The 22,850-nt window shown below is 45.8% G+C and overlaps 1 protein-coding gene and 1 long non-coding RNA gene across 2 annotated transcripts in view; one reads left to right on the top strand and one right to left on the bottom strand.

Annotated features, from left to right (window-relative positions):
• Positions 1-22,850, bottom strand: part of LOC137491167 (NACHT, LRR and PYD domains-containing protein 3-like) — a 68,680-nt gene continuing 45,830 nt past the window's right edge. The window contains exons 7-9 of the mRNA NM_001444537.1: positions 4,858-5,031; positions 1,963-2,009; positions 1-1,534 (exon numbers count right to left, since the gene is read on the bottom strand). Of these exons, the coding sequence (NP_001431466.1) occupies positions 1,005-1,534; positions 1,963-2,009; positions 4,858-5,031 (751 nt within the window). The 3' untranslated portion in view covers positions 1-1,004. The remainder of the gene's footprint in view (positions 1,535-1,962; positions 2,010-4,857; positions 5,032-22,850) is intronic.
• LOC147844860 (uncharacterized) lies at positions 5,141-11,338 on the top strand. The gene is made up of 4 exons (XR_015483875.2): positions 5,141-7,903; positions 7,957-8,193; positions 9,723-10,413; positions 10,690-11,338. It is a non-coding gene; the product is annotated as an uncharacterized LOC147844860 (long non-coding RNA).

Below are 22,850 nucleotides of genomic sequence, written 5' to 3' on the forward strand. Positions count from 1 at the left end.
CACACTTCATTTCTCCTTTATTCATTGAGCTGCTGGATTTCTCTACAGTTGATTCAAGATTTGACAGAGATTCAGACAGGATTCAGACATTTCCATGTTCATCATCACATTCTAATATCAGCAGTGGATTTGACATTAACTTTTATTATTTGTGCTCAAACAACAGAGAAACAATGAAGAAGATCAATCTGTAGACAAGAATGAGCTGATCTGAACACAGCAGCATCCTGGAGGACACTTCATCAACATCAATGATGACACTGATGAAGACTGAGACACACACACACACACGCATGCACACACACACACGCACACACACACAAACATGCACACACACACACACATGCACACAAACACACGCACACACACACACGTGCACACACACACACACACACACACACGTGTTCTCTCTCTCCCACACACACACACGCACAAACATGCACAAACACACACAGACTTTCTCACACACACACTCATGCACATGGACACACACACACACACAACGTCTGTCGTTCGCACACACACACACAAATACAAACAAGCACACACGCACACAAACACACACAAACAGACTTTCTCACACACATGCACATGGACACACACACACACACACTGTCTGTCGTGCACACACACACACACACACACAAATACAAACTCTCTCTCACACACAAACATAGACACTCTCACACTACACACACACACACAGCAGTGAACACATGCACGCACACACACACACACACAAACGCGCACACTCTCTCTCTCTCACACACACACACACACAGACAGACACAAACACAGACTTTCCCTCACACACACACACTGTCTGTTGGACACACACACACACACACACAAATACAGACACTCTCACATGCACACAGTCACGCACACATATTCTCTCACACACAAGCATGCATGCACACACACAAATACAGACTCACACACACAGACACACACTGCTGCTGACTGCTCCTGCAGAGGATTCTGGGTAAATCTCTCGTCAGTCTTCAGCTCAGTTTCACTGATGATCCAGGATAAAGCCAGAACCCAGGGTAGAGTGGCTCAGTGAATGTGGTCTGGACTGAGTGGATGAGGCTCATTGTGTCTCTATAGATGTTGTAGAAGATCAGAGTTCCTGCACTGTGATCCACAAACACTCCTATTCTCCTGCTGAGCGCCTTCACTGGGAGAACAGTGTGTGTGTGATTGTGACTGAATGAGGATCTGGAGGAAGAACAGCTCAAACACCAGGACTGAGCATTACGTCCAAACACACACTCAGCACCTTTTCCCTTCCTCCTGATGCTCTTATATGACACTGATATCCACACACCATGATCATCTCCACTCCAGTCAATCTCCCAGTAACAGCGTCCACACACACTCTCTCTGCACAACACCTGAAGATAAACATCAAATCTGTCTGGATGATCAGGATACGGCTGATTCTCTCTCACACTCTTCACCTCTCTGTTCTCCTCAGACAGAATGAGTTGAGTGTGTGCTGTGTTTGGATCCAGTGTGAGGAAACAGACATCTGAACACAAGAACACACATATTTACAACCACAGCTGTGTGTGTGTGTGACAGAGGGAGTGTGTGTGAGTATGTGTGCGTGCATGCGGGCATGTGTGTGTGAGAGAGAGAGAGAGAGGGGGGGGGGAGTGTGTGAGTGTGTGTGTGTGCATGTGTTCACTGCTGTGTGTGTGAGTGTGAGAGAGAGAGGAAGTGTGTATGTGTGTGAGAGCGAGTCTGTGTGTATGTGTGTGAGAGAGGGCCATGCTTGTGTGCGAGTGTGTGTATATGTCTGATTGTGTGTGAGCCTGTGCGTGTGAGAGAGGAAGGGTGTGTGTGTGTGTGTGTGTGTGTGTGTGTGTGTGAATGTGTCTGATTGTGTGAGTGTGTGCATGCGTGTGTGTGTTTGAGTGTGTGTGTGTGTGTGTGTGTGTGTGTGTGTAGTCCTACATTTGTGCAGTCCTGCTGTAATCCTCTTCTCTCCTCCATGATCCAGACTGTAAACACACACAGATTCACATTTAGTCAGTACACAAACATCAGCTTAACACACAGACACACACACACACACAGACGCACACACACAATAAGACATGTGGAGTGTGTGCTGAATGCTGGATTGTGATTGGCTGATCTCAGTGCATTAATAACTGCAGTAAAACAACATGAGTGTGTGTGGAGCTGTCAAATCAGCTTCTGAATGACACACGGAGCTTTTAGATCAGATGTGGAAACAGAAAACAGAATGGAAACACAGAAACAGACAGATATAAAGACTGAAGGATTCATTCAATGATCAATTGACAAAAGCGCAGCACAATAATAAAGCAGAATTCAGTGTTAAATGACTTGAAATATGATGGAGATCTTCATCTTCTGTCAAATGCTTCTTCATCATCTCCAAACATTGCTAAGTTGGAGAGCAGTGAATCCAGACCAATCTGCAGTCATCCTCGCCCTTTGGAAGCTTCGTCAGTTTGTGTTATGTTTATTGTTCATAATACTTCAGTTATAAAGGATTAGTTTAGGAGTTTTTTGTCATTTGCTTTATTTGAGTTTGTTCAACATGTGATTGTCACTGGACTATATCAGAACCAGCATCACTGTCTGCTGATCACTTTTATTGCCTGATATTTTGTGTTAATGTTAGTTTTTAAGCAGAAAAGAGCCAGATTACAAGATATGTGAGATATTTGCCAGAAACATCTTTGTTATGTCCACATTGTGAATGTAAATTTATATTGTTTATTTTCTTCCTGTTTATAGTTTTACTCCGCCCTTATTAAAGTGTGATAAAGGACATTCTGTGTCTGTGAAGTTAATGAGGGAGAGTTTAACTTGCTGTTAAAGTATACACAGGACGTATTTGGAGAACAGTACACACACATCTCTGACCTGATACTGTACAGTTCTTCAGCAGAAATGTAGAGAACAAGTTTCATTGCTCAACTATGTAGGGGATCAACCTACGTTTTAATATCGATCAGGGGTTTATTAGCTCATTTCAATGAATCGGATCCTGAAGATTCGAATCATTGATTTGACTCAAATGAGTCAGATTGAATCAGATCAAAAGATTCACACTTTATCTACCATTTGTCCCGCAAATAGAAGACATCGTATCTTACCAATCTTGTTTATATTATTTACGTGGCCAACGATAATAACATAACACAGTATTGGGTTAACTTTTAGCAAGGTAACAAGATCTACAGCTCGAGGCAATGACTTAGAAGCACATAAACAAGAACACAGTTCTTACAAAATGAGTACAAAGATTTATTGAGCTACACTACGATAAATGAAACTAACTACGTAATAAGCAAACAACAAACAAACACACACACACATTCACACATACACACAGAGGCAGTTCAGAGGATGCAAAATGAGTTGACAACGTCCCAAATTAATTCTAATACTTCTTGCAAGATCTTAGAATAACACCTGAGAAACCACAAAAGCAGAGATATGGCTTATCTTTAACTGCTTAAGATCAATCTGCACAAGATCAGCAAGAGACAACATTAGTTTGTGTTACTTGCGCCCTTTTTGCTGAAGTCGAATCTCCCTCGCCGGCTGGCCTTGGGGAAACACGGTGCTCCTGATTGGGTGGTGACTCGCTTCGATGACGTCTTTGGGATTCACACGCTTGTGAATGGCTGTTGTCCTGGGTTACCTAGGTGACGGACTGCTGAGAGTCGGTTTTGCGGAAGTTCGTGCAGTTTCGTGAGTCCCGAAACTTAAGAGGTTTGCGTGGAAGTTCGTGGTGACCCAATCGCGTGGCGGCGCGGTGTCCGGGCAGGCGAAAGGGGGCAGAGAGCAAAAGCATGCGCAAGCTAGCTGATGCAAAAAGCAAAGTTTCTTTGTTGCAGGGCGTTTTTAAGTGACCTGGTCTGGTTCGTCCCCATGGCACTGTCTGCCAATGAGCAGTTGCCATGAAGCCCGGGGCCACGCCCCGTACTGACGTAGGAAAGGTCATTAATTAACAGACTGCATGTAGATTTCACGTGGTAGAACTCTTGCAAGATTGAAACTATCTTACATCAAACGTTACAAGATGAATACTGTTTGTACTACTAGTTTTTCATTTACACCAACGTATTGCAAATGTCACTAGCTTTCGTTCAATACCAGACATCATACATTTCAGACACATACAGATTATTTTACAGTTATAAGGGTTAAAACAACACATTGATTAACCTAGTTGATTGGAATAAACAGCATATGAGGAACATTATGGCATATTATTCAAAGATACATCTGCCTTAGTTCTAACATTAAGAGATTAGCTTTTGTTCATATGCATTAATGTTTCTAGAGGTCTCTTTGTCTCTACGAAATTGTGCTTCTAGCAGGATGTGCCCAAGGCGAGCACATGACCAGGAGTCAATTAAAAGTCTCGTGAAATGGTTTCCGCTGAAGATCCTGTAAGGGCCATTGTGTTTTAATTTAACTGATTTAATTAATCATTGGCTAGTTAGCCGAAGGGTACCAGAACATCTGCGGAGAAGTACTGGTCAGAGGAGCCCAAAATCAATTGGCGCTCTGTTATCCTGATGGTATAAGCCCTCAAGCTAGTTCAATGAATGAGACCATTGGAGTTGCCCAAGATTTCAGATTCAACTTGTGTTGACCACTGAAAAAGGCCGATGAGTTCCTACAACTACAATGCTGAAACTGTACAGTGTTAATATGAGATATAATATCACGCTTAATGTGAGAACTGCCCCAGTGCACTGACATATTTAACAGCTTTGATTCATATCTGGACACTAGAAGAGCAGTGAAGTATCAAAGTATCTGTATTCACAATAAAAAAGGCAGTGCTGCTCCACATACTTGAGTTTGTCCAGTGTGTAGTTTGGATCCTCCAGTTGTTCAGAGAGCAGCTTCACTCCTGAATCTCCTGGATGATTGTAGCTCAGATCCAGCTCTCTCAGGTGTGAGGGGTTCGAAGTCAGAGCTGAAGACAGAAAACCACAGCCTTCCTCTGTCACCATACAGCCAGACAATCTACAAACACAGCAGTAGTCCACATCACACAGTTGGACAATCACACATCTCTTTGTGTTGTGAAGATGCTGACTGCTGTTTCTGCTCATGTCAACAACAGTGATGAACACACACATCCTGATTAGCTCTCCTTATTGATCGAGCCCTCGCATCAGCAAACACACACACTCACACACTCAACAAGGACTCGACATCATCTGTAGAACTTTATATCAATATAAACAAAATATTACCCCAGCACATTTGGGCTCCACATCTGGTAAGACTTAAGGGCTGTTCACACAGAAAGTGATTTTGAATGTTGACACCCACAGACAGACACAACCTGGTAAAGTTTTCAAACAGTGAACTAAGACTGCAACTATTAGTGTAATCTATATTAAAGGTCTTCAAATATGATTTAGATTTACAGTAATTGTTTTTCATGTTTAAATCTGATTTATTCTTGTGTTTAAAGCGTTTGTCATTCCTCTACTTCAGTGTCTCAGACTCATTAAGAAATGATTATTAAATGCTGGATTAATGCACAAGAGAGTTTGGCGAACACGTTTTACACCATTTCAAATATATATTATATGTGCGGCTGTATAAGTCACATACAGCGCTCAGCATAATGGAGGACAGCCCATTCTGAAGTGATGTTTTGTAAACAAATTTCGGGAGGAGCATGCGCAGAAGTTTCAGTATCGAATACGTCATTGACAATTATCCCATCATCAAATCAGTTCTTGAGCAGCCCCTATATATACCAAAGCTGTCTTACCTGCAGCATCTCACGACTTTATCATTGGCACAACCAATCGCTGTAGCCTTGTCCAAACAGCAAATTTCCATGAGGATGACATGGCTGCTCCTGCAAACTCCAAGCCGACGTTTAGCGCATCAGCACTCGGCAGAGCATATCAACAGAGTCCGAGGTCTTAACTTAGGCCTGCCACGCCGCCGCTCTACCAGACACCAGCAACAAACCTGAGCCGCTACCCAGTTTGGCAACCACCGGCCCAGATCAAGCGAGTGCCAGGCCGCCGCTCTACAGGCGAAGCTCCACCATCGGCCAATTCGCCATGACAGCATGAGTATGTCTCTGGACGGCCTCGTCCATCCCCCACACACAGAACATTTCCACTTAGTAGCACCTGCAATGCCACTGCTCTTGGCGCCCCACATTTAGGAATAACAAGCCTGTCCGCTCGTAAGTGTGACGTCACGCGAAGCGGCTTCCAGGTCCAAACGCTCTATTCAACTGCATGGGGAGACTCACGAAATGGTAATTATAACGTTTACAAAGCGATTTATTACTTTCGAAGATCATGATCACAATATATATGTCTGTGCCTCATACATGACGCAAGAGATTAATTTTTATAAATTGTTAAAGTTTGGTATATGTTATGCAGCAAGCCCAAAAATGGTTATGTACACTATGACTTCTTATAAACTAACTTAACGTGTAACATGATTAAAATTGATCATAAACGAATAATTTCGCAACTTACTGCACGAGGAGACTCAAGAAATGTTAACAAGCGGACTCTTTCCTCATGCCGCTTGCAGATGAACCAGGTTTGTTAAGGCCGTGACATAGTTCCAGTGTGAGGCCGCCTCCGCTGATGTCACTAACGCCGGCAGCCCCTTCTCTCTTCTCTTTTTCTTCCACCTGTGATTCTAGGGCCAACAGTAGAGCGAGCATGCCTTCGCAACGGCTCTAGCCCCAACTTTCTTCAGGCCCTGACGCAAGTTCCAGCATGAGGCCGCCTCTGCTGACGTCACTAATGCCGGCAGCCTCTTATCTTTTCCTTCCACCTGTGATCCTAGGGCCATCAGTATTGCGAGCACGCCTCCGCAAACGGCTCTAGCCCCCAACTTTCTGTCAGGCCCCAATGAAAGTTCCAGGGCGAGGTCGCCTCCGCTGACGTCACTAACGCCGGCAGCGCCTCCACTTTTCTCTATTCCTTCCACCTGTGATCCTAGGGCCATCAGTAACGCGAGCATGCCTCCGCAAACGGCTTAAGTCCCCAACTTTCTTTCAGGCCCTGATGCAAGTTCCAGCGCGAGGCCGCCTCTACTGTTGTCACTTGCGCCGGCAGCCCCTCCTCTCTTCTCTTTTGCTTCCACCCGTGATCTTGGGCCACGTATAGACTATATTCCTTAGATTCATTGTCAAGGTACTTAACATGTAAAAAACCTTAAGTACCTTAAGTTCCCTTAATCCTATCAATTAAGTTTTCCAAAGAAATTAAATGGAAAAATCAGTGGAAATGCTCCATCATTGCCCCCTTTTTACTATTTCAACCCCTAAACCTTTCCTAATCCTGGTCATTAACCCCTTCAAGTAGTTTTATTATAAGGTTACTGCCGCACAGCGACCACTCCCACTGGGGACGCATACACTATTATGTACTACTGCAAGCGCAGTGACTGCTCCTACGGGAGACGTACACCATATTATTATGCACCACTGCTAGCGCAGTAACCGCTCTCATTAGAGACGCACACCTTATTTATCATGCACCACTACAAGCACAGTTACCGCTCCTACAGGAGTCACACACCTTATCATTTTGTATCATTGCAAGTGCAGTGACTGCTCCTATAGGAGTCGCACACCCTATCATTTTGTACTGTATTGCAATTGTACTTACCGCTCCTACTGTCAGACTCCTTATCATTATGCACTACTGCAAGCGCAGTAACCGATTCTACGGGGGATGCACACCTTATTTCAATCTACTGCTAGTGCAGTGACAACTCCTACAGGAGACGCACACCTTATTATCATGCACCACTGCTAGCGCAGTGACCGCTCCTACAGGGGACGCATACATTAATATTATGCACCACTGCAAGCACAGCGACCGCTCCTACGGGAGACGTACATCTTATAATTATGCACCACTGCAAGCGCAGTGTCCGCTCCTACGGGAGACGTACACCTTACAATTTTGCACCTGTTACGGCTCAGTATCTGTGCCTGTGTTTGTTTGTATTTTTTTCTCTCTCCCTCCTTCTCTACCTATCATTTTCTTTAGGTCCGCCCAGCTCATCTACCTATTGGCTAAGCAAGATGCCAGTCATCATTACCATTTGCGATGACGTCATCATTGTCCAATCACAAGCAGACTTCCCCACTTTAAAAGGAAGCCGGTGCAGTCGAAAGCTAGTGTGACGAGGGTATAAAGTAGGGTTTAAATCTCTTTAAATAAAAATAACCGACTACGCCACCCCGGGAGTTACCCAGGGAAACAACTATTAGAAAAGGACACAGGTTCGTTTCTCCCAGAAAGGCACAGAGACGTGAGGTAATGCAAAAGTACAAAAATATTTATTTGGAATAAAACTGTCAAATTGTACGGTCCTTAAAAACACATCAAAAACTCCCACTTCATTATTAAACACAAGAAACAATAAATAAACAAAACCAAACCAGGATTGGAGGTTCCCACTGACTGGGTACGAGTGGACAGACTTTACCCCAGCACACGCACACACCAAAGTGCACTCAAAAATCACGCTATCACGCACTCAGTGTCCCACAGCACAGGGTAGAGAAACACCACCACCAGTGGAAAGTGACCCGTCATCCACCGGGGGAAACCTCAGTTCCTGAAATAAATAAAAATAAAAAACCAACAAAACACAAATAAGTGGGTCAATCAGGTTAACACCTACTTTACATGATCTAATTGAAAGATAGCTACAGCTGTAGTTGCACCATCTGACCTACACTAAACCCAAACATTAACAGTAACTCGAAATAAGACTAATAAACACACAAAAGAATAATCTTAATAACGAAAACAAAATCAATGCTTTGCATAAATTAAAGACACAACAAAAAGCAGAACACTGCTAATGTTAACAAATCAATGATCCAACACAAGTAAACAAATGAAAGAATGAAGGGGAGCACAAAGCAGCACGCTAAGAATTATTGCAGGCAGTCCCCGCTAACAGCTGCATTGGTGGTGTCCAAGCGGCAGCCAATACGCCGGCATTAGCATTAGCAGCAGTTGAAGACGATCTCCGGTAACCACGGCAATAGCGATGAACACGGGAGCTAGTAAGCAAATGATACCAGAGGAAGATCCGACGTAAGAGAGAAAGGGGAGAAAGAAAGGGGAAAAGGGAGGATCCTAAGGAGAAAAAGCGCAAACAAGCCCATTAACATGGTCCTTTAAATGATCACACCAAATCATACGTGCTTCACTTACCAATGGGCGCACACTCAGACACGTTCTAATCACTCGTTGGTCAATACAATACAGCAAGGTACCGGAATTAATAGCTGTACGGCATGAAACACGCAGGTTAAATGCGGCTAAACCCCATTACTCAGCCAGTTAAAAGCTATCACATACCTGCAATTGAACAGTCATCCAGCCACCACAGCCAAGGGAAAAGCCACCGCCACACGATGCACTAGAACAATGCCAAAAGAGAGCTTAACGTGGGTCGAATCAAACAACTTACAAAAAATTCAGAACGAGCGCAGAGCCTCTACCTGTAGCCGCGGCTACAGACACCCAAACCAGTGCGTCGGAGTCGGACGTGACGTATCCCAAGCACCAACCAATCAGGTTTAAAAAGGCGTTGCTACGTGCCGATTGGCCGATGTCAATGCCAATCAGCTGCACAGCACCATCACATTTTGGTTACTCATATCAATCAGCTGCACTACACCATCACACTAGCTTGCTTTTTGCTTGCTCATTGTTGTGTGTTTGCTATGTTGGTTGACTGTGTGTTTTGCTGGATGGCTGGATTATGTGACAGTTTCTTGTGCTATGTGTGTTATAATCATTTGTGCTGAAATCGATCTTAAAAAGTGTTCTAATTGTGTTTTCTCTCTGATTACCAGATATACGACATCCATGGGATTCGAGGAACAGGGTAGATGTCACGTGACCTACATGTTGCTACACGTAGGAGATACCAATGTATTATACACACTAGTTTAGAAGTGTGTGCCACTAATTGTAAGTTTTGTTTACGTTTGTATTTAGAAGTGTAGTTTAGATAGGCCGTGAAAACGCTGAAGACTTTTCTTTTTCTTTCTTTTATTAGATAATATAGAGATTGTGGGTTCTAGTTAGAGTTGTGTTTTGTTATATTATTTTCTTTTCTTTGGCGCCACTTTTGTTCCTCCTCCCCTTTATTACAACCATTTATTTATTTTTGTTTTCTTTATCTTGTATATACTTTGTTTATCAGTTATCCACTTTGTAAAATAAATATATTTTAAATTATAAATATTTTGGCATAATTTGGTTGTTTGTCTGCTCAATTGCCACCACCATTCATAAAAGGGTCATCATTTTTAAATGTTGCGTTAACCCTAGCCTTTCCATCTTAAATAACCATAAAAGCACCACTGCAAGCGCAGTGACTGCTCCCACGGGAGACATACATCTTATTATCATGCACCACTGCTAGCGCAGTGACTGCTCCCACGGGAGACATATACCTTATTATCATGCACCACTGCTAGCGCAGTGACCGCTCCTACGGGGGACGCATACATTAATATTATGCACCACTGCAAGCGCAGCGACCGCTCCTACAGGAGATGTACATCTTATAATTATGCACCACTGCAAGCGCAGCGAGCGCTCCTACGAGAGACGTACACCTTACAATTTTGCACCACTGCAAGCGCAGTGACTGCTCCCACGGGAGACATACACCTTATTATTATGCACCACTGCAATCGCAGTGACCGCTCCTACGGGAGACACACACTTGATTACACACTACTGCTAGTGCAGTGACCACTCCTACGGGAGATGCACATCTTCTTATGCACCATTGCTAACGCAGTGACCGCTCCTACGGGACGCCCGTCTCCCGTGGGAGCAGACACTCTTGCTGGAGACATTCATCATGCACCACTATCAACACAGCAACTGCTTCCTCCCGAAACACATACCTTATAACTCAACAGCACCCCTCCAAATTTTTTAGACCAGCAAATTTTGAGGGGCTTGCACATTGTCTGGCTGCTGTCCTGTAACTAATAGCGTTTTTTGGGGAGCATTCTGGGGCCGGGCTAGATACTTCGCTCGAATACCAACTCCTCTTTGTTTCCTAATAAGGGGAACAACTCAAGTTGGGGTGTCTCCTCGAGCTCAGAGCCCTCCCCCCGGACAGCACGCCCAACATGCTTTATACATAAACGAATGCAAGTGTGAACTCGTGAAGTGATTGTTTGTAAACAAATTTCGGGAGGAGCATGCGCAGAAGTTTCAGTATCGAATACGTCATTGACAATTATCCCATCATCGAATCAGTTCTTGAACAACCCCTATATATACCAAAGCTGTCTTACCTGCAGCATCTCACGACTTTAGCATTTGTTCACCACCCCGTCACCTCACCTCTTGCATTGCATTCCCGGTGGGAGCGTTCTGGGGCCGGGCTAGATACTTCGCTCGAATCCCAACTCCTCTTTGTTTCCTGATAAGGGGAATAACTCGAGTTGGGGTGTCTCCTCGAGCTCAGAGCCCTCCCCCCGGACAGCACGAGAAATATGGTCCTGCATTTATTCTGGCGCTCCTACATTTATTCTGGCGCTCCTGCATTTATTCTGGCGCTCCTACATTTATTCTGGCGCTCCTGCATTTATTCTGGCGCTCCTGCATTTATTCTGGCGCTCCTGCATTTATTCTTATATAAACCATCATTCCAGGCTTCCTGTTGCGCCACCGACAGGATGACTGCTTAATCTTCGAGCTCGCCGACGGTTAACAAAATAACCCCCTAAAACCTGATTTTGTGAAACTTTGGGAGTATTAAAGTAATGATGGAGAAAGGGGTCACCACAAGGAGCAAAATAACATCGAATGTATCAGAAAACAACCCTGAAACAAGTCAAGTAACGTTAAACAGAAGCCGTTCCCGGACACCATCACCTCATGGCGAAGAGGGCCCCGAGGTCAGTCTGCGGTGTATTCTCATCGAACTTCGAGAATTCAGAAAGGATAACATGGAGCAGTTTGACGAATTCAAACAGGAATTAAAAAGAACGAACGATAGACTGGAAGAGGCTGAGGAAAGAATTGAAGAGACCGAGACCACGCTACAATTAGCATCGACGCTAATCAAACGCCTCATACAGCGCCAAGCTAATCTGGAAGCCAGAGTGCTCGATCAGGAAGGACGGGCACGCAGAGATAATCTAAGGATTTACGGTATACCTGAAGACAAGGAAGGCACAGACATGATTGAGTTTCTAAATAATTTGCTGAAAAACGCATTGGACTTACCCCGGGACCGTGAACTTGGAATTGAACGAGCACATCGAGCGTTACAACCGAAACCCAGTAACCCGGAGGCAAAGCCACGCTCAATAGTAGTGAAATTTTCGAGCTACCGGACGAAAGAAGAAGTGCTTCGAAAGGCCTGGCAGAGAAAAAAGGTGTATTTTAATGACACTCGTTTCTTCGTAGACCACGACTTCCCTTTAGAGGTGCTTAAAAAGCGAGGAGAGTATGTCGAAGTCAAGAAAGTATTGAAGGAGAAGCAAATAAAATTCCAGACCCCATACCCGGCAAGGATGCGTGTTTTCTATGAGGATGGCACCCAACTGTACCAGAATGCGACGGAGGCGACGAAAGACTTGGTCAAGCGTGGATTTACGGTCGCGGTGGTGAAACCTTCCGTGGCAATAGAACAGGAGGAAATTACAGCTAAACAACTAACCACCTGGCAACCGGTACTGAAACGACGGGACCGGGGAGAAGATCAGAGATACGGAGAGGTGGCCGGTGACGCACAACCCAAAAAAGCTTCCCGTAGTCAGTATAAGGAGAAGCTTAAGCAATTTAGAAAATGAACAAAAACGGAATTCTATACATCTAATCCAGGAAAACAGCTAAGATCTCATATGTCTTTCACACCAGTATTTTATCCTATCTGACTGTTTTTGAAACAATCATCTGAATGAATAATGTTATATTCCTAATTGCATTCGAATAATGTTTGAAAATGTCGGTACTTGATTATTGACGGTCATCCAAGGATAATTTTCTTTTGGAGTTAGACTTTTTTTTTGTGTTGTCTGGACTAATTTACGACCAATTAATAGGGCCCCACTTCTTGAATAAAGTGGACATTTCCCTTACGGAGGCTTAAAACGCAGTAAGCCCCATAAGGCTCTTTAGAATCGAGCCTCTACACCGGAAGCAACTGTTCTTGTTAGTTACGGTGGTGTAATGTTCCTTAAAATTGTTCTAATTTGGTATCAGTTTAGTATCTATAATTTAAGAGAGGCAATGTCAAAATATACACTACGGTCAATAAGAGAGACGCAGAGGGGAATTAAATTGGTTAGTAAACTACAAAAATATGAATAAAGGTAATCTTAAAGTTATTACATTTAATGTAAATGGAGTGTTGAATCCAGGTAAGAGAAGTCAAATACTGTTAAAAATGAAAAAAGAAAATGCAGGGATAGTGTTGTTACAAGAGACACACCTTACACCAATAGAACATGAAAAATTAAAGAGAATGGGATTTTCCAAAGTGTATTATTCTTCTTACAAATCAGGACATAGAAGGGGAGTAGCAATATTAATTTCGCAAAAAATACCATTTGAACACCTCTCAGAAATTTCAGACAAGGAAGGGAGATATATTTCAGTAACAGGGAAAGTTGAAGATATTAATATAACTGTATGTAATGTATATGCTCCCCCAGGAAGCAAGTTATCTTTCTATAGGAAAATAATTGACTTAATGATAGAAGGCAAAGGAATTGTTATATGTGGTGGAGATTGGAATATCCGTCTTAATCCAAATCTAGATTCATCAAAAAACTCTAAACTCACCCCCCTACATAAAAAAATAAAAATTTTAATGAATGAGCTAGGTATAGTAGATCTCTGGAGAGATCTTTATCCAACAGGCCGTGACTACACTTTTTACTCAAACCCCCATGATGTATACTCACGAATAGATTATTTTTTTGTACTCAAGCGAGATCGACATAGAGTACAAACCTGTGATATTGGAACGATTGACCTATCTGATCACGCCCCTCTCTCTTGTACTATACATATTAGAGATAATCCAGGAAGAACATTGTGGAGATTAAATACAAATATGCTGAATAATCAACAATTTCAAACTCAAATTAAGGAAGATATAAAGTTATTTTTTACAGAGAATGATAATGGAGAAGTTAACCCAGCCATATTATGGGATACATTAAAAGCAGTCATTAGAGGTAGAATCATATCACTATGTGCTCAAGAAAAGAAACAAAAACGATTAAAATTAACAAACCTTAATGAAGAACTAAAAGATCTGGAATTACAACATAAGAAGGAAATCTGATTTAATGACTAAAATAAAGAAAATCAGAAACGAGATAAATTTAATATATGCACAAGAAATCGAAAGAAAGATTAAATTTACAAAACAAAAATACTATGAATCTGGTCCAAAGGGCACTAAATTGTTAGCAAGAAGGATGCAAAAACAACAAATTGAGAGATCAATATACAAAATAAGGGATTTGAATTCTAAAAATACACTACACAAACAACATGAAATACAAAAGACTTTTAAAAACTATTACGAGCTCTTGTATACTCAGCCACATTTAAAGAACGCCCAACAAATAGAACAATTTCTCAATTCTATCAACCTACCAGTTGTAACAGAAGAACAAAATAAAATATTAACTGCTGAAATAACTGAAACTGAATTAGTCAACGCTATTTCTAATCTTAAATCAAATAAGTCACCTGGCCCCGACGGGTTTTCATCAGAATGGTATAAAACTTTTCGATCAAACTTAACTCCAAGCCTACTCCAAGCGTGCAATATCACTATAAAAGAGGGTAAGATGCCCCCATCATGGAATGAAGCAGTAATCTCTGTTTTACCAAAGGAGGGGAAAGATAAATTAGAATGCGGTTCATATAGGCCAATCTCGATCTTAAATGTTGATTATAAATTATACACAGGCATTCTCGCCAAAAGACTGGAAAAGATTCTTCCGCAGCTAATACATAAAGATCAGACAGGTTTTATCTCGCAAAGACAAACTTATGATAATATTAGAAGATCCTTACATATACTAAATCATATATATCAGAACAAAATGGAGGCTCTTTTAATCAGTCTTGACGCGGAGAAGGCTTTTGACTCTGTAAATTGGTCTTTTTTATATAAAGCTCTTGAAAGATTTGGCATACATGAAAACTTTATAAAAGGCATTCGTACAATTTACAATAAACCAGTAGCCCGGATAAAAATAAATGGATACCTCACAGACACCATAACATTACAATGTGGGACAAGACAAGGATGCCCAATCTCACCATTGTTATTTGCTCTATATATAGAACCTTTGGCACAATGGATAAGACAAACTAAAAATATTAAAGGTATAAACATAAATGGAGATATTCACAAGCTGGCATTTTATGCAGATGATATTTTGATTTATTTAAGCACACCCACAACCTCACTTCCTGAACTAATGACTTTACTGGAGAAATTTGGTTCCCCTTCGGGGGGAACTTCAGCACTATAAGTGGATTTGATTGTAAAATCCACGCATTGGGAGGTTCGGTTCAGAAGCTACTCGTCTGAAAGAGTATTGAACGGGCCAATTAAGAATGAATTGGCAGCGCAAGCCTGCGCAGGTGAGCGGCATAAGCAATCAACTGAGTATATAAGCTCACCTGGCGCCAGCAGACGCTATCCTTTTCGCTTCAGAGACTTTCTGATCGAGTCGATGAGGGTTCCTCCTGCTGTGACCAGCGATTCTGAGCGAACGAGAGCATTCTCCCGGTCCAGAGTGTGTACACGCAGTGGCAGACGGTCGAGCTGGGTTTCTCCCTTGCCTGGCGTTCTTTGGGTCCGGTCCTCCAGAGCGGTGCGTATAAAGTTGCAAACTTCACAGAAAGAGCAACACAGTCGTGCAGCACGTCCTTATCAGGATGGCGCTCCGACTGTGCGTTTCTGGATGCGGTGGTTTCCTGTCCTCGGATGATGGGCGCGGGCACTGCGTTACATGTCTGGGGGTCCAGCATGTTAATGCGCTGCTCGCGGGCAGTTCATGTCGTCATTGCGATGCCATGACTGTTGCGCAAGATCGCGGTTAGCCTTTGCAAAAGGGCGAACCACCCCAGTTGTCCCCTGCTCTGCAGCGGGCACTCGGGCAGATCTGAGGGTTTCAGCGAGAGATAATCCGTCGCCCACGGGCCCGCGGACCTCCCGCTCCTCTAAGCGCTCCATCCAAGCTTCGGGCGGGGGAAGCGATCCGTCTAACAGATGGTAGCCCTTACGCCCGATGACACCGAAGACCAGATGTCCACGGCATCGGTGGGTGGGCTTTCATTGTCCGATGATGATCCAGACCCGCTCGCCCCCTTCGGGCTGGTGAGCGCTGTCACTACGGATCCTGAAACGGACATGTTAGCCGTGCTTTCCCGGGCTGCTTCGGCCGTGGGTTGGAGATGGTTTATCCCCCAGCTCCGCGGCCGGACCGACTAGAGGGGCGTTCCCTTCTTCCCGGAGGTGCACAGTAGGCTCACGCGGTCTTGTAAAGCACTTTTTTCTGCTCGTGCTGCGTGTTCCTCCACCCTAACCACTCTTGACGGTGAAACAGCCAGGGGGTATGTGGCGATTCCTCAGGTTGAGTGCGCGATGGCGGTAAATCCGCGCGGCGCCTCTTCTTGGCGGGGTCCGCCTCGTCTCCCATCCAAAGCCTGTAAGTTATCTACCTCCCTCGGAGCTAGAGCTTACATAGCTGCGGGCCAGGCTGCTTCCGCCTTGCATGCGATAGCCACCTACCAGCGCTACCAAGCGCAGGCGCTGGCCGAGCTGCACGAGGGTGGGTCCAACCCAGGCTTACGAGCTTCGCACGGCCGCCGACTTAGCTCTTCGGACTACTGAGTCCGCTGCGTGTGCGTTGGGGAGGACGATGTCCACATTAGTGGTCCAGGAGCGCCACCCCTGGCTGATATGCGCAAAGTCGACAAAGTCCGCTTTCTTGACTTCCCCATATCCCCAGCCAGGTTCGGCGACACTGTCTGTGAATTCACCCAGGAATTCAAGGCGGTGAGAGAGCAGTTGGTGGGTGATGTCTTATCGGCGGTCCGTAGCCCGCTCCGCCCGCCGTGCCATTCATACCTGCTCCTCGCCGAAGGCGCCCGCCTACGAGAGCTGCTCCGCCCCCGCACACGCCTCCGGCGAAGCGAGCGCGTCGGGCACCTCGGAAGCAGGCAGCCCCCCTGCCCAAAACGCCGCTAAGTCTGGCAACGGACCGCGAAGCGCCCCTGGGACAGGCCATCTGGAGAAGAGGGAACTTGCTCTTTCCCCGCTGGAGGGCGGGGCCCCATTTCCAACGGCACTTTTTACTGCCATGAAAACATTATGAAAGGGCACTTTTCACTTCCCCAGATGTGACAGCCCGAAATCTGCCAGTCTGGGACGCTATGCTTTCTAGCTTGCAGATTCGGTGCGTTTCACCAGTGGCTCACGAGCGCTGGGAGGACGTCTCCTTTCTCCCACCCCTCGAGCCTCCCCTCCGGAGCTCGGGTTTGGAGTGAGAGCAAATATCTCACCTCCAGCTTTTCCGTGGGACCCGCGAGCTTCCCGGATCAGCACACTCACTCCGCGCTGCCCCACTGCTGGTACGTCAGCGATTGTAGCGATGAGTCCATTAGCGAGAGCTCTGCCTGCCTGGTTAGCGCGGGCCAGCTCTTCGCGGTGGCTCATACGCACAATCAGACTCGGCTATGCGATTCAGTTCGCGAAACGGCCCCCCAAGTCACGGGTGTGTATTCACCAGGGTCAGCCCCCTGTCCGCCCCTGTCTTGCGAGAGGAGATTGCTGTCCTCCTGGCGAAGGATGCAATCGAGCCGCTCCCTCCAGCCGAGATGGAGTGCAAGTTTTACAGCCCACGCTTCATCGTGCCCAAAAAGAGCGGTGGGTCACGGCCAATCCTAGATCTGCGCGTTTTGAACCGCTGCCTGCACAAGCTGCCGTTCAGAATGCTCACGCAGAAGCGCATCCTCCGGTGCGTTCGTCCTCTGGGTTGGTCTGCAGCATTAGACCTGATGGACGCGTATTTCCATGTCTCCACTCTTCCTCGCCACCGACAGTTTCTGCGGTTTGCGTTTGAAGGTCGAGCTTGGCAATACAAAGCCCTCCCCTTCGGGCTCTCTCTGTCTCCGCGGGTCCTCACCAAGCCCGCGGAGGGTGCCTCAGCGCCCCTTCGGCTCGCGGGCATCTGCATACTCAATTTCTTTACGACTGGCTGAATTTTGCCCTCTCTTTTGATTATGCACAGAGTTGATTATGCACAGAGACAAAGTGCTCTGGCACTTCCACCTGTGGGGGTTTCAGGTCAACCGAGAAAAGAGCAAACTCGCCCCCGTGCAGAGGATCTCTTCTCTCGGGCTGGAGCTGGACTCGGTCACCATGGCAGCGCGCCTCTCCGGAGAGCGCGCTCAGCTGATGCTGTACTGTCTGAGAGAGCTCGACAGTAAAATAGTGGTCCCACTGAAACTATTTCAGAGGCTCCTGGGGCATATGGCATCCGCAGCCGCTTCATGCCGCTCGGATTATTCTATATGAGACCACTTCAGCACTGGCTTCACGATCGAGTCCCCAGACGCGCATGGCACGCGCGCGCACACCGAGTCTCTGTTACTGCGCTGTGTCGCCGCGCCCTCAGCCCTTGGAGCGACCCCTCGTTCCTACAGGCCTGGGTGTCTCTAGAACAGGCGTCCAGTCTTGTTGTCGTTTCAGCAGACACTTCCAACACGGGCTGGGGGGCTGTGCGTTGCGGGCATGCGGCTGCGGACCTGTGGAAAGGTACCCAGTTGCATTGGCATATCGCCTGGAGCTGTTGGCAGTGTTCCTCGCTCTCCACCGTTTTTTCCGGTGCTGGAGCGGCAACACGTGCTGGTCAGGACGGACAGTACGGCGGCGGTGGCGTATATCAGCCGTATAGGGGGTATGCGCTCTCGCCGCATGTCTCAGCTCGCCCGCCGTCTGCTCCTCTGGAGTCATCCGCGGCTGAAATCGCTGCACGCCATTCATATTCAGGCAAGCTCAACCGTGCAGCCGATGCGCTCTCACGGCAGCCTTGCGTCCTGGAGAATGGAGACTCCACCCCGAGTCTGTTCAGCTGATATGGGCGCGATTCGGGGAAGCCCAGATCGATCTGTTGCTTCCCCCGAGATCGCTCATTGCCAGTTGTTCTTTCCCTGACCGAGTGCTCTCGGCACGGATGCACTGGCTTACAGCTGGCCTCGGGGCACGCGCAAATACACGTTTCCCCCAGTGAGCCTGCTTGCGCAGTTACTGTGCAAGGTCAGGGAGGACGAGGAACAGGTTGCTGGTTGCGCCCCTCTGGCTCAACCGGACCTGGATGTCAGAGCTCTCCCTCGCGGTAGCCCTCCCCTGGCAGTCCCTTCGAGAGAGCACCTACTCTCTCAGGGACAGGGCACCACCTGGCACCCTCGCCGATCTTTGAAGAGATTTTAGACGCGAGGAAGACTTAGGTAACCTCCGATTGCGGTGGCTAATACCGTCACTCGGGCTAGAGCCCCCTCCCCGAGCGCGCCTATGCCCTGACGTGGAGTCTATTCACTGAATGGTGTGTCTCTCGCTGAGAAGACCCCCGTAATTTGCCAGATCAGCGTTGTGCTTTCTTTACGCCGAGAGAAGTTGGAGAGCAGGCTGTCGCCCTCCACACTCAAGGTTACGTGGCTGCCATCTCCGCTCTCATAACGCGGTGGCTGGCAGCACCGTGGGAACGCATAACCTCATCATCCGGTTCCTCAGGGGCGTTAAGCGAATTAATCCACCCCGCCCCCTCTCATGCCCTCTTAGGATCTCGCCCTCGCTACACAAGCCACGTCAGATCCCTTCGATCCTCGACTCAGTATCTTTCTGTCCCTGAAGACAGCTCTGCTGGTCACGTTGATATCGATTAGAGGGTCGGGGACCCGGAGGCATTTTTCGGTCAGTGACTCGTGCCTGTAATTGGGCTGGCTTCTCTCACGTCCTGAGACCCCGCCCGCGATATGTGCCCAAGGTTCCTACCACTCCGTTTTAATACGAGGTAGTGAGCCTGCAAGCGCTGCCCTCGGAGGAGGCAGACCCAGCCCTTCTTATTGTCCAGTTCGCGTTTTGCGTATTATCCGGACCGCACTCAGAGTTTAGATCATCTGAGCAGCTCTTCGTCTGTTATAGCGGTCGGCAGCAGGGAAGTGCCGTACCGAAATAAGTTCCCACTAGATTGTGGATGCCTTTCTTTCACTATCAGAGCCGAGATGAGCCGCGTCCCCCGAGAGCGCGTGCGCACTCCACTCGGAGCTTCGCATCCTCTCGAGCGCGTGCACGCGGCGCCCCTCTAACAGACATCTGTAGAGCTGCGGGCTGGGTGACACCCAACACATTTGCAAGGTTTTACAATCTGCGAGTGGAGCCGGTTTTCCTCAAGGGTATTAGGTAACCCTTGGTGATTGAGGAAACAATTCGGTAGGGTGTTGAAACACGCTTGCTGCGCCATTTTCCCTAACACGGAGATACGTGCGCCTTTTTATCTGTCAGTAAAGTTCCCCGTCAGGTGAGCCCTGCAGATTCCTCCGTGGCCCCCAGCACTGACTCAGCGGAGGAGTCACTTGCTGGCCCACTACGTTGTAGGTCTGCCCGCTGGTCAGCCCGCGTTTTGGGTAAAGGTGCCTGCTATGAGTGATCCCCACTAGGCGATCCCATATGCTTATTACGCCACGGTTAAGTCCCCCCCCTGGGCGGACCCGTGTCTTCCCTCCCCGCTAACCACTTTTTTGCTATGCGTACTCCCCTTTTTAGGGCTAGTCCATATGTAAATTCTGCCATCTATCCCCCCTTGGGTAACGGATGGCCTCCGCAGCGTCCTCCCTATCGGGATTGCACGCTTCCCAACGTACTGTCGTATTTTCCTAGAATTATCTAGATGCTCACGACTTCCCAAAAAATATATATAAATCCGTAAAACTTCTGTTGAAGTAGGATAAATTAGGGCCAGGGACACGTTGGAGGACCGCTCCCCCCATGATGTGGGTGCGTCACGCTTGCTTGACTATCTCCTCATCGGGGGTGTTGGTAAGGTGCAGTCATTATGGCGCTTTCAATGGGCTCCCAATGCGTGGATTTTACAATCAAATCCACTTATAGTGCTGAAGTTCCCCCCGAAGGGGAACGTTCGAGGTTACTAAAGTAACCCTTCGTTCCCCGAGGAGGGGAACGGAAGCTCTATACTCCGTCGCCATAATGACTGTCCCTTAGCTGTTGAAAGTCTCTTCAGCTTAAAAAGGATAGCGTCTGCTGGCGCCAGGTGAGCTTATATACTCAGTTGATTGCTTATGCCGCTCACCTGCGCAGGCTTGCGCTGCCAATTCATTCTTAATTGGCCCGTTCAATACTCTTTCAGACGAGTAGCTTCTGAACCGAACCTCCCAATGCGTGGATTTTACAATCAAATCCACTTATAGTGCTTCCGTTCCCCTCCTCGGGGAACGAAGGGTTACTTTAGTAACCTCGAACGTTCCTATGCAGGCTATAAATTAAATATACAAAAAACACAGACCCTATCTTTTAAATATACACCCCCAGTAACTATAAAAGACAAATTTAATATGAAATGGGATCAGAAATCACTGAAATACTTAGGAATTCATTTAACAAAAGAGATTTCAACATTGGCAAAAGTAAATTATGATCCTCTACTAATAAATATTAAAAATGATATACACAGATGGAATGTCGTTTCTTTCTTGAGCTTTAGCCAGAGAATTGACGCAATAAGAGTGAATGTCCTTCCTCGATACCTCTATTTATTCCAAGCTCTCCCAACAGAAATACCCCAAACACATTGGTCAGAATTGAACAAGACCATTTCTAGATTCATTTGGCAGGGGAAAAAAACCAAGGATTAAATTAAAAACAGTAGAACTTCCAAAGGAACAAGGAGGAATGGCTTTACCCTACTTTAAGGATTACTTTTATGCAGCCCAGACTAAATATCTGGTTAACCTATGTAACCCAACATATCAAGCAAAATGGAAAGACATTGAAATTACACTAATGAATGATCCTCCATTACAAGCGATATTAGCACATAAAAACCTGGGGGGATACATAGAAAAAACGCAAAATTTATGGATTAAAGCCCAATTAAAAATTTGGAACATTAAAAAAGAAGAATACAAACTGAATGATAAACTACAAATAATTCAATGGTGTGCTTATGACACTGAATTCAAACCAAATCAAATGGACTATAGATTTAAATCCTGGATTTCTAAAGGAATATTAACATTCTACTCACTCACAGAGAAAGGCCTTTTGAAAGATTTTGAAAGTCTGAAGAAAGAATATAACCTGGATAAATCTGATTTTTATAGATACCTTCAATTACGTAACCACTTTGAAAATAATATTAAAATTAAAACAGATCTGGATGACTCAATACTGAAAATTTTTATAGATGCCTACAAAGGCAGTGGGAGTAAAGGTATAATTTCAAAACTTTATAAAGGATTTAGATCGATTAAACCCCATTCAACAGAATATGTTAAAGAAAAATGGGAAAAGGAAAGTAATTCCATTATTACGGTGGAAGAATGGTTAGACATATGTAGATTTACATCAAAATGTACTAATTCACATATGTGGAGAGAATTTGGATGGAAATGTCTAATGAGATTTTTCATCACGCCAAAACAAAGAGCATACACCACAGGAAAGAACACTAAGTGCTGGAGACTATGCGGGTCTCAGGAACCTAATCACTGGCACATTTTTTGGGA

This window comes from Danio rerio, chromosome 4 (genome assembly GCF_052040795.2).
Source record: "Danio rerio strain M-AB ecotype USA chromosome 4, GRCz13ab, whole genome shotgun sequence".
NCBI classification, from domain to species: Eukaryota; Metazoa; Chordata; class Actinopteri; order Cypriniformes; family Danionidae; genus Danio; species Danio rerio.